Genomic DNA, 16,785 nt, shown 5'->3' with positions numbered 1-16,785 from the left:
ATTTTCATACCCCTAAAACACCCAAACAAACACAAAATAAAACAAAAAGCCACCAAACCACAGAACAAGCTGAAGTGATCAGCTTTCTGACACGCTATAACAAAGAAGCCTGGAATGCCTCCAAACACGCATCTAACAATACAGCTGTCATCGTTAGAGCGTAAAATTTATTTTCAACATGCTGTACTTAACATTGCTACTAATTATCCAAGTAAATGAGCTACAAACTAAAACGTTAAATCATAAATTACACTGGAGTATTTTAAAATATTTTTAGTATCTAAATCAAGGAGTAAATGTATAAATAGTGCAATATATAAAAATTACTAACACTCAAGTTTTGCCTAAACCTTCTTCAAGTGAGTATCCAGTATTATCTTACAATGTTTGTACTCCAGAGGGACTCAAACATTCATTTAGAAGGATGAACACATTCACTCTGTGCACTCAACTTTGTTTTCAAATCTTGGTAATGCCAAAGTAATGTCTTAGCATGGAGCATCAACAAAACGTTCATAACATTAGAAGCCACATTTAACATGATGTGTTTTTCCTTTTTCTTCAGGCCCATATGCAGCTTCACAGCCCAGAGAATCCGCTCTGTAGCCCACTTCCTTTTTCCACAACACAGCAAAAACCAGAAATCACATTGCTACAAGTCAGCATACAATCCAAATGGCTTAAAAAGCTATTCACAGCTATATGGTGTACAACTGGCATCCTAGGATTTGGCAATACATCCTGTGAACAGCACAAAAACACTACTCTGCAGCCTAAACTATTACCATACACCTCCCACTACATTTCTTTTCAAGAACACAATTTTTTATTCCTTAACAAGCTGAGATTTTTTTGTTGTTATTTAGATTAAGAGCATGGCAGACTTGTTTATGGTGAAATAGCCTTTAAATTACCTGCTGCACATATCTGTCAGTAGTTTTCCACATGTAATAATATTCAATGATACTAGTCAGCGACTTCCATGGGAGCTGAAAAACATTTGTTACAAATTAAAGTGGAAGTATACAAGTAAAGAAATAGCAGCGTTCACATTTTATTAAACACATGTTAAAACTATGTGTAGTTGATACACAATTCTTAAAATGTGCATGCATTAAATACCCACATTGGAATCTATATGCATATAAATGTATACACCACTAATAATACACTTTCTTTAATATAAATAAAATTTAATATATTTTATATATTTAATATATATTATATATTTATATATTTAATATATTTTATATCTTTAATATAAATAATCTTTCTTTATAATTAACAAAGATTCAGAATCCCAGCAGTATTGCACATCAAAGCTAAACGTAATTTGTTTAATTTAAGTGTTATGGTTAGACTAACTGATCAAACCAGAATCCAGTGCATCAGGAAACACAGAAAGTAGTTATCAACTCTATTGTAAAGTGCCTCAGATAGACATCATCAAACAACATCAGAACTAAAATTTATCATCTTTACAAGACTGTGTTCAAGTCTCGTAATAGTTTTGCTCTTACAAAATACACTGGTTATAGTACTTAATTCACATTTTTTTCAAGTCCCATAACAACATAGCTGCTCATATAATACTGATGGTTTTGCATAAAGCTCTGCATACTCAACCACTAAACACCGAACAAAAGGATGCAAGGAACAAATCCGACTTTAAGCAATAAGAGTGATACTGACACGAAGTATTTTACAGAAGTCTCTGCACAAGCTCAGAGCAACTGAATATTATTACCTTGATAACAATTTTGGTTGCACATGTTCGACAGTAAATCAAAAATGTGTAAAACTAGAATCGTAACCTAAGTTTACAGGAGAAAATTAAGCATAGCAGCCACTTGTAATTACTACTGAATTATCTATTATATCTCTACAATAAGAATTAGTAGTTCTCATACAGGATTCATGGAATTTTCTTCATAACTTGGAGACACATTACTGTTTTATACATGGTATTTTATGGAAGCATGCATTAATACTAATGTTCATAGCTCTCCAGAGATAAGCATCATTTTTCAGGAAATCCCAGAAAATCCAGGTGTGGAAACTTCTTTGCAATCTTACTCCACTTAGGGATTTTCTCTACATACTGAGCCAAAAGAGCAGGTTCCTGAACCTTTGATCAAGTTCTTAAAAGCAACAGAAGAAAAAATATATCAAGCTGCCTCTGCCAGCATGCAGGTGCTCACAGCCAGTTTTATGCTCTGCTTGCTTGCAGACGCTTGGAGACACTGAGTTTGGCTCCATCTCTGCCTGTCATGAGCTGGGATTCAGGTCCAGACTCAGCTGTGCCCAATCCCTGGTCCAAACAATAGCAGCGTTGTCTATTTGCTTTTAACTAACAAATGCATAAATTGATGTTGTGGTAAATAGCAACACAATTCAGTTTGTTAAAATTCTTTTACTTTCTCAGGTAATGATGCCGCACAAGAAATCTGCTCAAGTAAAGGCCAGTGACTAGTGCATGCATTTGGTGCTTCTCAGTCTGCACGTCCATGTACTTCTTGACACCCAGATGAAACTGTCACCCTAACTACCTGTCATTATCAGCTAGTCCTTTTTAACTTCTCCATATTTACTCTCCTTCCTCAACACTTATCCTATCATCACATTTGTGCCGCAGACTGTTCACCAGTACTCCAGAAAATACTTCCATCTGTCTGTTTTAACTATGACACCGGTATGTCTGTTAACTCCATAGGTAACTACAATTAATGAAAGATAATTAAGGTGGTTGGACTGGATAACCATAATCTTTTTTACACTGAGTCATAACTCAGAAAACATGTTTAACACACAGATTTTTGTATTCTGTTTACTTGCACACCTAAACGACAAAACGCTGTAGAGGCATGTGAATTGTCCTGAAGTTGCTCTTAACTGCCACAGAAACTGTGAGCAGATACTGAGTAACTTAACTCCCATTATCAGGTTTTATTAAACACTAATTGAAAGAAATGAAAATGACCTTCTACATGACATTTTTGTAGGAGAAAACCAGCAACAAGATGACAGCAAAACAAAAACAGGGAAAGGTAATTTTCCATTTCTTTGTTTTTCTGCAGGGTAAAAATGGACTACTCCAATCAGACCAGCATGAAAAACCTAGGATTTAAATTATTTTAAAATGAACATGTTAACTTTAAAGCTTATTTCCATGCTTTTCTGATACTAGAATCTAGCTCCTGTTTTATATGAACAGTTTGAGCTTGATCCCCAAAGTGTTTCCTGTGGTATTTGAGACATGAAAGTTATAAGTTCGTGAAAAATTGTGATAATGAAAAACTAAGAATTAACAAGCATAACAGCTGTCTCTTACCATTAGGAAAATAGTTATGTTTACAGAATATAAAACATTCACTCTTCTCCCACTTTACTACCCTGGGATGTGAAGTAATTCAAGTAAATTCAATTAAATTTAAAAGTTTAGGTTGATTAGGATTTAAATAGCTCCTTAAAGACAGCAGAATCTCAGCAAATGAACTGCTTTAACAGTTGATGAGTCAACAGCAGATGAATATGATTATTCAAACGCTAGACGGTAATTTAATAACAAATGAGCTTCTCCTGACTATTAAAAAATGGTAAACTCCTTTGCACCACTTAACTTATAATAATTATCTTGCTTACTAATATTTAATGTTTATAGCTTAAAGCTTGAGCTGCACATTGAATGTCAAAGAGTGCTAGTTCTTACTAATTGCTGGGAAAGTAAATGAGCCTGCCCTTTAGAGAACTGTAATATAAGGGCTGCAACTGCAGCTGCTGTGTCTTGCAAATCTGGGCCGATTCAGAAGACAACTCCTCTGGCACATAATGACTCAGGCGGGTATTGCACAACCCTTCTGCTTCAGCATAGTGCTACCAGTCTTTCTGCTACACTCTGTGGCAGTCTTGCCTGTGCAGTGGCACCGTGGCACTGACTGTTTAGGTTCAAATTTAATATCTGACAGCGTAGGATTAGATACAAAATGGACGCTTAAAGAAATTAGCACATACGCTAGCAGTGCATTAGCTCCTTTTTTCAAGCTTTATCAACACATATAGAAGTAACTTAGGAGGGATGATACCTGGTAACAGATAAATGTATTCTCGTCGATAATTACTGCTAAGCACTAAAAATTTCCATCTACCTCAGCGTGCAGAAACTTCTCATATATCCGTGACCTAAATCTTGAAGGACCATTTTAGATGATTACTTAAAAGTAAATGCTTGTTTTTAAACCTCTACTGCTTTAGAATACTACACAGCAAGTGAGAATACATAACTTTTACTTGGAGAAATTCAGTTATCACACAAGATTACATAATTAATACAATTGAGAGCTTCCAAATTGCATAGAATTATATCAAGATTGTACGCACTGTTACCAATACCATATAAACTGATAAGTAAAACAGATATTCTTCTAATGTTTTAAAAATGACACACTATTTTTTCCGAAGGCTAAAAAACAGTGACTAAGGCTGGACAACACTCCTGGTTTAGCTAAAAGTGACTATAAGTGATTACTGCCCTATATCCATTTCTGCTGTACTCTGACTCAACATTAACGTGTCCTTCACAGGCTGTGCAACCCCATCTCTAGATCTCTTTCATTCTCGTAGGAGGGCATGGGAAAAAAGGACTTATGTTTTGGGGAGGAAAATTCACTGATAAAGGAAGGCTATCAGGAGTCTACCTGAGATAAAACTGAACATTTTAAAGAGCTTCTAGTGAACGTACTTGAATATCTGGCATTTGAACATTAAAACACAAAAGCTATTTCTGCAATGCATCAATTTAATGTATGAGTATCAACAGAATTTAACTACATGCAACATCTCACAATTATACAAAAAAAAATTACATAAATACCAGAGACAAGGCTTAGATTTACTTGGTCACAAGCTGTATTAGAACTCAACTTGTAAAAGTCTATAAAATACTCCTTTCTGGTCATATTTTCTTGAATGTGAGAGCTATTTTGTCCATGATACAATTTTCAACTTCACACAATGAACTCGTTGCATTGAACATTTTCTCCCTTAGGAATCTCAGAATTAAGCACACATATATAATACACCTGTTAAAATGTCAATTCTTCAGAAAAAACAATGGCCTTCCCTTCCCACATTCATTCAATTATCTGTTTCATTTCAGAACTGTGAAAGTGAAGATAAGACAGCTAAGCTCAGCGCCAAGCCTACTCCCACCCTCCCCACACACTTTCTTGGAAGGACTTCTACATTGTACCACATAGTTCTCCCTTCCTCTTACAAAGATTATTAGTAACATCTGCAAAGAAAAAAACACTCTGAACTCTTGGAGTCAGGCAGAATGAAATTGTTGTGAAAATGTTTCAATCAACTTCAGTCTTAAGTAATGAAATTGTTCTGGCTCATATCCTAACCTTTTCACAAAGCCCAACTTGAACAATTTAGAATGACAGAGGAAATATTTTTCATTGAAAGCAAGGAGGTTCTGCAGGAAGCATGCAAGAAAAAAATTGTAAACAAATAACTAGCAATTTCAGCAGTCTCAGAACTAATTTCATTTCATTACTCTGCAGAAGAATTCAGCAAATTAAAGCTTTGCTGTCCTATGGCCTGACACTTCAGTACCAAAAACTGTAGTTAGAAGGTATTGGAAAACATTTGCTTCATCTTTCAGAAATGCCAAAATATCTAATACGTCAAAATAACTCACTGCAGTGCACTTTATAAGCTATTTGAATATGAATTTCTCTCTACTAATCAAAGAAGGAAATCCCAGAGTTTCGGAAAACACTCAGGGGAGTCAGGCATGTAGCTGACAATCAATTCCACTGAAAATTGTGGAGAAGCTTCTGGAGCTTTTCCAGGTCTTTGTAAACATCCTGATCAAAACACCTTTGCATATGAGATGTCCTACCTGGTAGTAAACCACTGAACAGATTACCTTCTGCCAACGTCTTTCCAAAGAATTGCACCAAATAAGAAAGAATATTGACTCATCTGTATAAAATGTACATGCATGTTACTTACATGTATCAACTACACAAATTTCTCCTCTAGCTAATCTTCCAAACCTACGGAAAGTAATTATGCTCACCCATGCAAAAACATGTTAGCAAAGAAGCACTCTACTTCAGTACTTACAAAGTCTTGTCGAATGTCATTGAAGTCCTTCCCGTACTTTTCCAATGCCTCTTCAAATAAACTAGCTTCTGATGCTGACCATTCCTCCATTTCGTCTCTACACAAGACAGGCCCTCCAAGTGGCACTAGAACACTGATGGCACTGCTCAAATCATAGTTGTGTTTATGCAATGTATCCATTGCATGAAACTAATGTGGAGAAGGAGAGAGTAAAAAAGCTTGTTTAATTAGACAGCAGTCCACTTCAATTAACACAAATTCAGTGTATTATTTTCTGTACACCATACAATAAACCTTAACTAATGCTAAATTTAGAATCTGTCTTTATTATCACAGATCTCCCGCTGTGGAATGCAAGGAAAATAAATTGTTTATTACTTAATTTGGGAAAGGAAATGCCTTAATGAAATGCTTACTAAAAATGACATTAGTCAATTAGTTCCTGTACATTACCAGCAAACATTTCTAGAGAATCTTTAGCTGGTAGAAATTGGTTTCAAGTAACCCAATAGTGACAGTGACGTACACTGACTGAGGGGCAATTTTAATTAACTTCTAAATAGTAACTGAACAGTTCCTCAGAAAACATGTGCTTAATATTCTCACTGCTGGACAAAGAAGTCATTTATTTCTTTCATTATCATCACACTGAAAAAACAAGCAAGTTTTTCCCCTTGATAAACTCTAGAGATGGATAAATCATTTTTTTGTTGTTTACTTCACCTTCCTTTAAAAAAGTGAAAAAGAGCAAACAGGTTACAGCATTCTTCACTTTAAAAGTAACGCTGGATACTCACAAGTGATAGGGAACATGAAAAGTAATCAACTACATCACAGATCCACCCGTAGGGAAGATGAGCAACATGCAAGAAGTCTGTCTGACTCAGTGTCCCAAAAGCCCATCACCACAATCTTAAATCATTGTGCTGAAGGAGGTATTAGATGTATAAAGTGCAATACTGTGTGTGACTGCATAACATCAGCCTCCCACATGTTGGTCCCACCATAGTGATGAGCTGTAAGGGCAGCATGCAGTCTCTCTCACACAGTCCTAAACTCATGACACCTAGAACAGTCTTGCACTATGTGTCAGTGTAACACTTACATAGTAATTCCAGTTGAGCTTCTGCATACAAAATGTACTGCAAATAATGGTTTCTCCTTATTGTTTTTGGCTATCTCCTATGAGTAGGCTAAGTCTTTCTCCAGCTTTCAATATACCTCTTTGAAAGCTATCAGGGACAAGATTCTTGAACTGTTTCATCTGCAAGAAGTAATGTCACTGTTATCCTACAATAAGTCACTTTACTTATGGTTCAAGCCAAATTTACCAGCCTTGAGAATAAGCCATTGTTAACATGAAGTATTCTAATACGGAAATAGTCACATAACATCCAAAAGCCACAATCTTCAGATTAGGGAATGCAAAATTAAGTTATGGATTTATGGCTTTTCATGTAAGCAATGAATAAAGCAAACCTAAAGATTGAACTCAGTTTATGTTACCAAGTTTTAAATCTTTATTTAAATTGTAGCCCTCATGGAAAAACAGTTCTGCACATTTTCCAAGCAGCTGCTGTATCTAGATCTATTCACTGACATCAATTTTCTTAAAAATGACAATGGAAGTGAATAAATCAGGACCTTGCTCTTGCTTTACATTCATTTTTCCGTCTATAATAAACAACTGATTCCGTAAAGCTTTTTTCTGGTGATATTATGAAGAAAAAAAAAAGGGGGGGGGGGATTGACAGAGAACTCTGTGGTAAACAAGCGTCTTCACTAAACTGCTCAGTGACAAAAAACCACTGACAAGTTCCCACAGTAACACTCTTTGCCTTCTGCAGGTTTGTCAGCCCCCACCTTCAGTCAGATTCCCACACTGCCAAGAGTAAGCTGTGCCAGCAAAAGCAGAAGCAGCACAAAGACATTGCTAGCGCCCAAGACAAAGTCCTGGAGTATCTCCTTTTCATCTGCTTTACCCAAGAAATCAAGGACTGTAAGAAACAACTCATGGGAAGACATACCTAAGGCTGGGGAGAACTGTCAGCCAGTGCCCCTCCCAGATAGGACCTTGAAGAACAAAGGAAGAACCACCCTTCCCTAAGCAACTTTGCCCGGAGCACACTGCAGCACAAATGAGGGGTCCCACCAGATGAAAGGTATTAACCACGTAGACAGAGGGAACTTCAAGTCCAAACTTAAGCAGGCAAAGAAAGAAACTATGTACTAAGCTGAAGAGGAGCAGCATAGAGCTGGGAAAAAAAAGGGAGTAGCAGGACACACTGCAAACAAGCTCTAACAGTTTCCAAAATAGATGCAATTTCAGTAGTCAGTTAAATAAACTAGACTGAACTGCCTCCAAAGAAGCACTCAAACTGGGAACTGAATATAGATAGAATAATTCAATCACTTTAGACATGTTTATCTTATGCGCTACATACACGGAAGTCTAATAAAATTCATTAAAACATTTTGCTGTTCAAAATTGAAAGAAGGAATCTGCTCACACTTTACATTTTCAAAAGACATCCAAGAACAGATTTACTTCCTTATAGTAAAGTAGTATGGGCTCTTCAGAATAAGCCCCAAGCAAGCAGCATACACCATGACTCTGTCAACCTCCTTTGCTTTAATGGCACTCGGTGTATGCACTGTGCAACATTTAGAAATTTGAAACAGGATGTCTTTCCAGTTTCCTTCTCTTCTCAGAGACCAATCTTCATTATAAAGGAAAATACTGCGTCTGAGTGTGCCAGAAGTGCAAGTTTTAGTTGTCTCACCAGTCTATCAGTAACAAAAAAACCACACATACTATTAACTAAGAAGTTAAACCCATACTGTTTCATGTCTTCTAGCAACGTTTTCTGGATGATTTGGTTGTTTCCTACCTTATCTCATTACCTTCCCCAGGTTTTCAAGATAAGGAAGACTGAAAAGTAGCCCCTCACTTGCTATTAAGATCACAGGACCTCCCTAATGCATACACCCCCCCAGAATTTACTCACATTTATAACCTGTGCTTATCAGACTGCTTACAGCCATCTCTATCTGAAACAACTCATTAGAAACACTGAAAACCCACAGACATGATGTACAGAATCCCCATTAATAACACTTCAGGTGCAAGGGTTATCCGCCGCTAAGGATACAGACAGGGTAATTTTCTCAGCATTATGCACCTACATCCCTTTCAAAGTACAAGTGAGATCCACCACAAGTTCTGCAAATGTCTGTACTAACTTTAACTGCTGCTCAAAATATGTTCCTAATTAACATGGGAAACTATGAAAGAATAACTACTAAAATGACATACATGTCTTTTCTTAACTTAGAAGGAAGTACTTTGCCAAAGAGCAAAAGAGGGTTTTAAAAAACTGAGGGGGTAGGAAAATGAGAAAGAACAGACAGACACAATAATTAAACCTGGGGTGGCTCCTCTGGTGCCTCATTATAAGATATGCCTTTCATTAAGTGTAATGGAACTTAATGGATCATTTGCAATGGAGAAACATTTATATGGCACTCAAATGTTAAATGTATCCCTTTATTAGCAGCACTGCACACGTACTTTCAAATACAAAGAAACTGCTATAAGGATGAATCTATTCTCTTAATCACTGAATACAGTAAGAAGGACAGGCATTCTGTGGGATTTAAGAGAAAATCTTCATCCAAAGGAATCTTATTAAATAAAAAATGTCAAATGGAAGAGTTGTTTGATGGAAAAACTAAAGCATTTAATGTGAAAGGAACGTCAGTAACATCATATCAGCAAGCATGAAACAGAAGAAGCAGCTTTTGAATATAGAAGAATCTCTTGAAAATTACTGAAAACCATTTTTACATTTTACCACTGCCTTCCTTTACTGCACTACAGTAGCCCAGACTAAGTTCGTTTCCTGTTTAATAGTCTTTGAGAGCACATGGTAAAATATAAGAAATTGTGTATTTCTCATCATACTAATGAATATGATTTATCTGGAATATAAGATCTGACCTACTGAGTCGGATCAGTCATCCATCTAGCCAAGTATTCTGTCCTTGTCAGCATCACAAGGAACTGTCACTTAGAGAAAATAAGCTAGCAAATCTAAGAACTTTCTAAGGTTAATTCCCATTTCTTTCACAAGCACCTGTAAGCCCTGGGAATTAGGAATGCCAGATTGTGCACTTCTCCTTGTTCTCCTTAGTATCTACTTATGGATCCATTGCCCATAATTTTTCTAACCCCTTTTTTAACCTACAAACATTGTCTCTTCCCACAAAATCTTGAGGTACTGAATTCCAGGAGCTCTCAAGTTACCCACTGTGTAAGGCAGTACTTCAACTATTTTAAAGTGATCTGTTAGTTTCCTTGAGAGTCCTCTAGTTCAAATTCTCAATTATCTGATGAGAAATAGACCTACTTAAGTCTTAGCTATCATCTCCATGATTCTGTACACAAATATTTAAAAAAAATAGACACCTTCTGCTGGTGCCTTTGGAAAGACAAAATCATACTTGATTCTATGAAACAGTAAGATTTTGTTTGCACATAGTTTTCCTGGCACGCTTTTATCACTGTAGCACATCTTGTCATTTCAGCTATGAATATGCAAAGACAAAACTTTGGTCTGCAATTAAAATATTTTTAAACTTTCTCTAAAAGATGTAGGTGCTTAGATGCTTTTAAATGGTAATGGTTTTAAACTAAAAGGGGGTACATTTAAATATTAGGAAGAAATTCTGTACCATGAGCGTGGCGAGGTACCGGAACAGGTTGCCGAGAGAAGCTGTGGATGCCCCATCCCTGGAGGTGTTCAAGGCCAGGCTGGATGGGGTTTTGGCTAACCTGGTCTGGTGGGAGGTGTCCCTGACCACAGCAAGGGGGTTGGAATCAGATGGTCTTTAAGCCTTCCAACCCAAACCATTCTATGTTTCCATGATATTATAGCAACTACTTCAACAAATCAAGTAAACATCCTAAGGATATCCTAAGTAAAATGTTCTTCAAAAAGTTGCTTACAAAGTCTGATTATTTATACTCTAGAAAATTTGTAGATACAGTTATAGTAAGATATAATCTAAACAACATTTAGCTTTGTTAAAATGTATTTTAAATCCCACTACTGAACTGACTGAAGCTGTGTACAATGAGTATTATCCACCCTCCCATGCAAATCATCACATGTGAAGATATATTTAAATAGATAACAAACCATCTACAGCATGACTACAAGGGCAGCCCTAGCAGGTTACAGAAAATGCACAGAATTATCTACCATATACACGAGCTTCCACGCAGGTATCTAGAGGAAAACAGACATCTGGGGGGCAGACTCTGAAGTAACAAGATACTATTGAATTCACACACATAAAAAAGTTGTAGGATTTTTAACAAACTACCTACCAGTGTGATGTCTCGGGAAGCAGCAGCTGCACTCATGTGTAAACTAGGTTGTCTGACAGAACTACTGCAGTCCAGTGCTCGAGCAAACGTGCCAACCGCACTACAACAGAGAAAGAACAAACAGTAAACGCATAAACATTTAAAAGGTTTAACCTCTTTTTTATTACCAGATTATGCCATATCCACAAAGGTGCCATTTTAAAATGTCACATTCAGATCTTTGTTAACAAAGGGTCATTTTATAAAAGCAAACCAACAAATGTAAAAATTCTGACCTTCTCCCCCCAAAAAGGAACATCCTATGTACAAGAACAACTCATTTGAAACAGCATGGAAACAAATGGCATTCAGGGAAATTCTTATGTACCAATTTATTTATTGTGAAGCCAAAGACTCGTTTTGCCTTTTTTTTTTTTTTAAAACTGCAACTACTATTCTTAAAAATTAGAAAGCCAAACCACTGTACAATATAATTTTAAAAAGGGGTTCACCACGTTCCAGTGAGGAAATAACACTTTATTCACTTCAGTAATGCATGTCTACTACTTCCATTAGTAAAGCAAAGCACAGTAGTACCTCCCAAATCGTATTTTTGTCACAGGTATAAAGTAATAATGAACACGTGGCTCTCTCAGCCTACTTAATAAAAGCACCCCAGTGTTACTGAAACTGGACAACTTTTTCTCCAAACTTTTACCTTTTTGTTGCACCTTTGTATGTAGCATTTATTAGACGTATCACAGTAATAAAATATAAGGCATGGAGATGGATGACTAGCATGACAGTGACCGTTCTAAACTGCAAACTATTCTTCAAAGCACACAGCACATATCACGTAAGATACATGGTGAAGGTAAAGACGCATAAAAGAATTTGACTGGACTGAGCATATCATAAGGAAATAAGCAAAGATGCAATAACATGAGAAAGATAATTAACTGCTCCAGTACCCTGAGTTTGATAACCAATTCTCAGTGCATTGTGTCACTATGATAATTGAAAAAATGATTTGCTGCAGTTACAACATGATGCAAGTCCCTCTAAATTAAGTATCAAATTACAGCACCTAACATTTTTAATATACTGTAAGCCTCTGGACTAAGGACTGATGTTTCATTCAACAATCACGTCCCACAAAATTCGTGAGAGCAGAGTTATAATAATGACGTAGTCAATTAGAGATCAACACGCACAAACTGTCATGTTATTGTGTACTATAAACCTAATATTCAGTAAGAAAAAAAAAAAACCATGGGTATCAAGAGTTTTATTCACTAAGATATATCACTGATAGTGGAAAAACTGGTACCGATATCTATTATCACAATTTTATCTTAAATCTCAAAACACTTAATACTGAATACATTTCAGTACTCTCTGCCAAAAACCTTTAAGACACAATTAAGATTAAACGACAGTGATTCACATACTCCAGATTTTAACTGCTTAAATTTCTAAAGGCTGTGGAGTCAGTAAGCTGTATTATAAGGTACATTCAAATGTTCTTCCAGAATCATTGTTACTTCTCTGCAGAAATAGCAAATGTGACTTTTTTTTTCTTTAACACGTTTGGCTGTTTATAAAACATTATCCATCCAGAGATCAGTCCCAAGAGTCAGACTCTATTGTGAACACATTTCCTGATAGTCAACCTCTTTAAGCATGCTGGCATTGATAAGGGTTGTAGCTAACAATCTTTGCGGTAATCCTTCTGTCATTACTGCTCAAACCAGTAAGGCAGCATGACTGCATTTCCCTTCTGATGCTGCCTACTAGCTTATCTTCCTTTTCCATAGTTACCGATATTTTACCATATTTCTAAAACAAAAGGAGTATGCTATGGAAATTACAAAGAATATGTTCTCAAAAGTCACTCTCTACTACATCAAGTTGCTTTCAAAATTTCTAGGCTGACTTCAAGGCCCAAACACATGTGAATCACGTTGCCCAGAATGTAACATAAAAATTAAGATACAATATAAAGCTAGGTTTATGTCAAATAAGTGATGAAGAGGCAAGAGCTGAGGTACTAGTTGGTATCACTTGCAATGCAGTACTGAGTAGGAGAGGTTCGCAACCACCAGAGGAATGCTGGGCAGGACTATGGGATATGTGAGCGAAAAACCACCCAGAGCCACCATAAAGCACAGGCAGCGTGCTGTTTATAAGGGGGAAGGATGGGTCATCTGTGGCTGTATCTCAAAATCAACTTTCCTGGAAACTTTTGGAAGACTGAGCTTTTCACACAACCCAAGAAAATGTAGGAATTCTACAGCATTTGACTGTTAAAGTTACCTAGTCTCAAAACTTCACACAATAATAATGCAGTGCTCTGTATAATCTAGCCATGCAGTCAAATCCAAATTTAAATATTCATTTTTAGAAATAGTTAAAATACGTTACTTTTTGTCTCTTTTTTTTAATTCAAAACACAGGCATGAGGAGAATATTGATATAAAGGTCAAATATTTCCTTTGTGATTTTTCCTTGCATGAATTTTTTTCCCTAATAATACCAAAGAATGATTTTTAAATGAAAGAAAAAATACTCAATACCCATTTCCAGATGATACTCTATTACCTCCCAGCAAAACTAAACTTACCATTCAGCCGAAACAGCCTGAACAGCCAGACTCCAAATACTTTTTTTTTTAAAAACAGATTCTTTAGTGTAAGAAGACTAAGAAATGTTTCATTAAGTTAGTAAAATCCAAATAATTATAATACGTAATTGGAGTCATGTTTAATTTAAGAGTAACAATAAATAAACTCACAAAACCAGAAACTGTGCTCAAGCCACTAGTAAGAAGAGCGAGTAATTACAAACAGCGAGACTTTAGACAGAAACCAACATGCTCCAATCCTCCCCAGATGAGCTCAACTCAAAAAACATACAGACGATGAATGACACGTGGCTGTGAGATGGACAAGAATGATAAACTATTGGTGCTATCTACAGGGAGTGACTTCTGTTGAAGCTGTATCAGCAAGCAGGTGTTGGAGCTAGACCAAATAATCCAGCGTTACCTTAGCTTTTGTTTGTGTTAATTATCTTAAAGCTGAACCAAGAAAGTTCTCTCAAGGACTTGGAACAGAGATAGCAGCTGACAACTGTAGGACCATAACAAAAATCAAAATAATCTAGTGCCAGAATCTAAGACTATGGAGTAAATCTACAAATTCAGCAAAATATATCTACAACCAAAAAAAAACTGGCAGTGAACTCCCTAGGGCTGAAGTGGCTGAAGTAGTTCTTTGTCATTTTGATGTGCCTAAGAGCCCTATATTTGTAAAAACTTCAGCTTACAAATTGAACACAGAAAATACATCGCTCCATATTTCTTGTAGCCAAGTTTAAGACATTAAATTAAATACACAAGATGGATATAGGCAGATGCAGGAATATACACTGGAATGTAATTAATACAGTATGCAGTGGTCTTGTATCAGTTTAAGGTTTGTAAAATGTTTTGTAAGCATGAAAGACTGGGAGAAAATAAAGGGGATGATAGAGACGGGGACCACTATCTACTTGGAGGATCAGAGCAGCAGAGAATGAACTTTCAAGCAGTACATTTAGGTTTGAGAAGACTATGCTTGTCAAAATCAAAGAAATTAAGTAATCAAGAAGATGACAAGAGACTGGATACAAGTCATAGCCACGGGTATATTAAATGAGGTATCGAAGTTATTTCACAGAACTGCTGCCAAGATTTAAACACAGTCCGTGTAAAGACAACCACATACATGAGAATCTGATGGTGTGAGGATTCACAGGTATGTCCATCACTTTTGGCACTGTTATAGTCAGATAATTACTAATTTTCCTATTATTAAAATTATTCCCTCCTTTCACTTGCTCTGTGCACTAAGCAGCAACTAATAATTGCACTAAGACAAAAATCAAAACTGACCACAAACTAGTTACTGTCACATACAAACAGCTCCTGCAAAACTCGGAACTTTTCAGATGTTTTGAACATTTTTGCACTATTAATATCTACAACTAAAGTTACTGAAAAATGTTGACCAATTAATTTCCTGTCAGTTTCCATTAAAATAATAATAATAAAAGCTATTAAAACCATTACTGTGGACCTACACTCCTGCAAAATTTGAGATCCCACATCCATTCCAAAGGAATGACACGATTTTAGTTCTTCACCTGTTTACAATGTGCCACACCCACACCTTTGAGGCAAGCAGAACTGACAAAAACTGGAAGCAGCGGTTGGCAGACCAGAGAGTTGTGCTGCCATGAGAAGGAGCTTAAGCAGGTTGGAGAAATGGGCTGATAGGAATCCCAATGAAGATCCACAAGGGGGAAAGGCCGAATCCTGCACTTGGAGGGGAATAACTCCAGAAATGAGTGCACACTGGGGACCAAGTGGCTGGAAGACGCTTGGCAGAAAAGGATCTGGGCGTCCTGGTGGACAAGATGACCATAAGTCAACTATGTACCCTTGCAGCAAGGCCAACGAACAGCATTCTGGCTGCCTTAGGAAGAGCATTACCAGCAGACTGAGGAAGGTGATCCCTCCCCTCTAGATGTGGTCTCACCAGCACTGAGTCAAGTGCTATGTCCAGTTCTATGTTCCCCAGCACAAGAAAGGTAAGGTAATGTTAGAACAAGTCCAGCAAGGGTCATCAAAACTAATAAGGAACTGGAAATCTATCATTTGAAAAAAAGCTGAGAAACCTGGTGTTGTTTTCCCCAGAGAAGAGAAGGTTTGGAGAAGATCTTATTCACATCAACGTAATGGAAGACAGTAAACAATACTGAGCCAGATTCTTCTCAGCAGCACCAAGTGAAACAAAAAAATGCTATGAACAGAAAATTGAACACAGAAAGTCCAATTTAAACACTTGAAAAAAATCAGATAGCGGACAAACACTGAAACAAGTTAACCAGAGAAGTCATGCAGTCTCTATTCATGGAGATGCTCAAAAGCCTACCCAGCATGGACCTCTGCAACATGCTCTACTTGACCCTGTTTTGAAAAAGGAGTTGGACTAGATCATCTCAGAGATGCCTTCCAACCTCAACCATCCTGTAACTCTCTATGAACTCCAGGAACTATTGTAATAATACGAACAGGACTGAAGACAAAGAGGCAGTAATTTTCAAATTTTCACTTAAGGTTAGTATTAGAGGGCTGCCAATGTAATTATCAAGCAGCAACAGCAAGAGACTGCGTAAAAGATTCAATTTCTCATCAGCAACTAGTTCTGAAAAAGGTTGTTACTTACCAAAGAAAATCT

The 16,785-nt window shown here is 36.7% G+C and overlaps 1 protein-coding gene across 6 annotated transcripts in view; it reads right to left on the bottom strand.

Annotated features, from left to right (window-relative positions):
* Positions 1–16,785, bottom strand: part of MTA3 (metastasis associated 1 family member 3) — a 139,977-nt gene that overhangs the window by 62,659 nt on the left and 60,533 nt on the right. For all 6 annotated transcript variants that reach the window (XM_066993765.1, XM_066993767.1, XM_066993766.1 and 3 more), the window contains exons 8-10: positions 11,525–11,624; positions 6,133–6,321; positions 915–989 (exon numbers count right to left, since the gene is read on the bottom strand). In XM_066993765.1, the coding sequence (XP_066849866.1) occupies positions 915–989; positions 6,133–6,321; positions 11,525–11,624 (364 nt within the window). The remainder of the gene's footprint in view (positions 1–914; positions 990–6,132; positions 6,322–11,524; positions 11,625–16,785) is intronic.

Source organism: Anser cygnoides, chromosome 3 (genome assembly GCF_040182565.1).
Source record: "Anser cygnoides isolate HZ-2024a breed goose chromosome 3, Taihu_goose_T2T_genome, whole genome shotgun sequence".
In the NCBI taxonomy this organism is placed as follows: domain Eukaryota; kingdom Metazoa; phylum Chordata; class Aves; order Anseriformes; family Anatidae; genus Anser; species Anser cygnoides.
The sequence above is the reverse complement of the archived record's forward strand: the minus strand, read 5'-3'. Positions and strand labels throughout refer to the sequence as shown.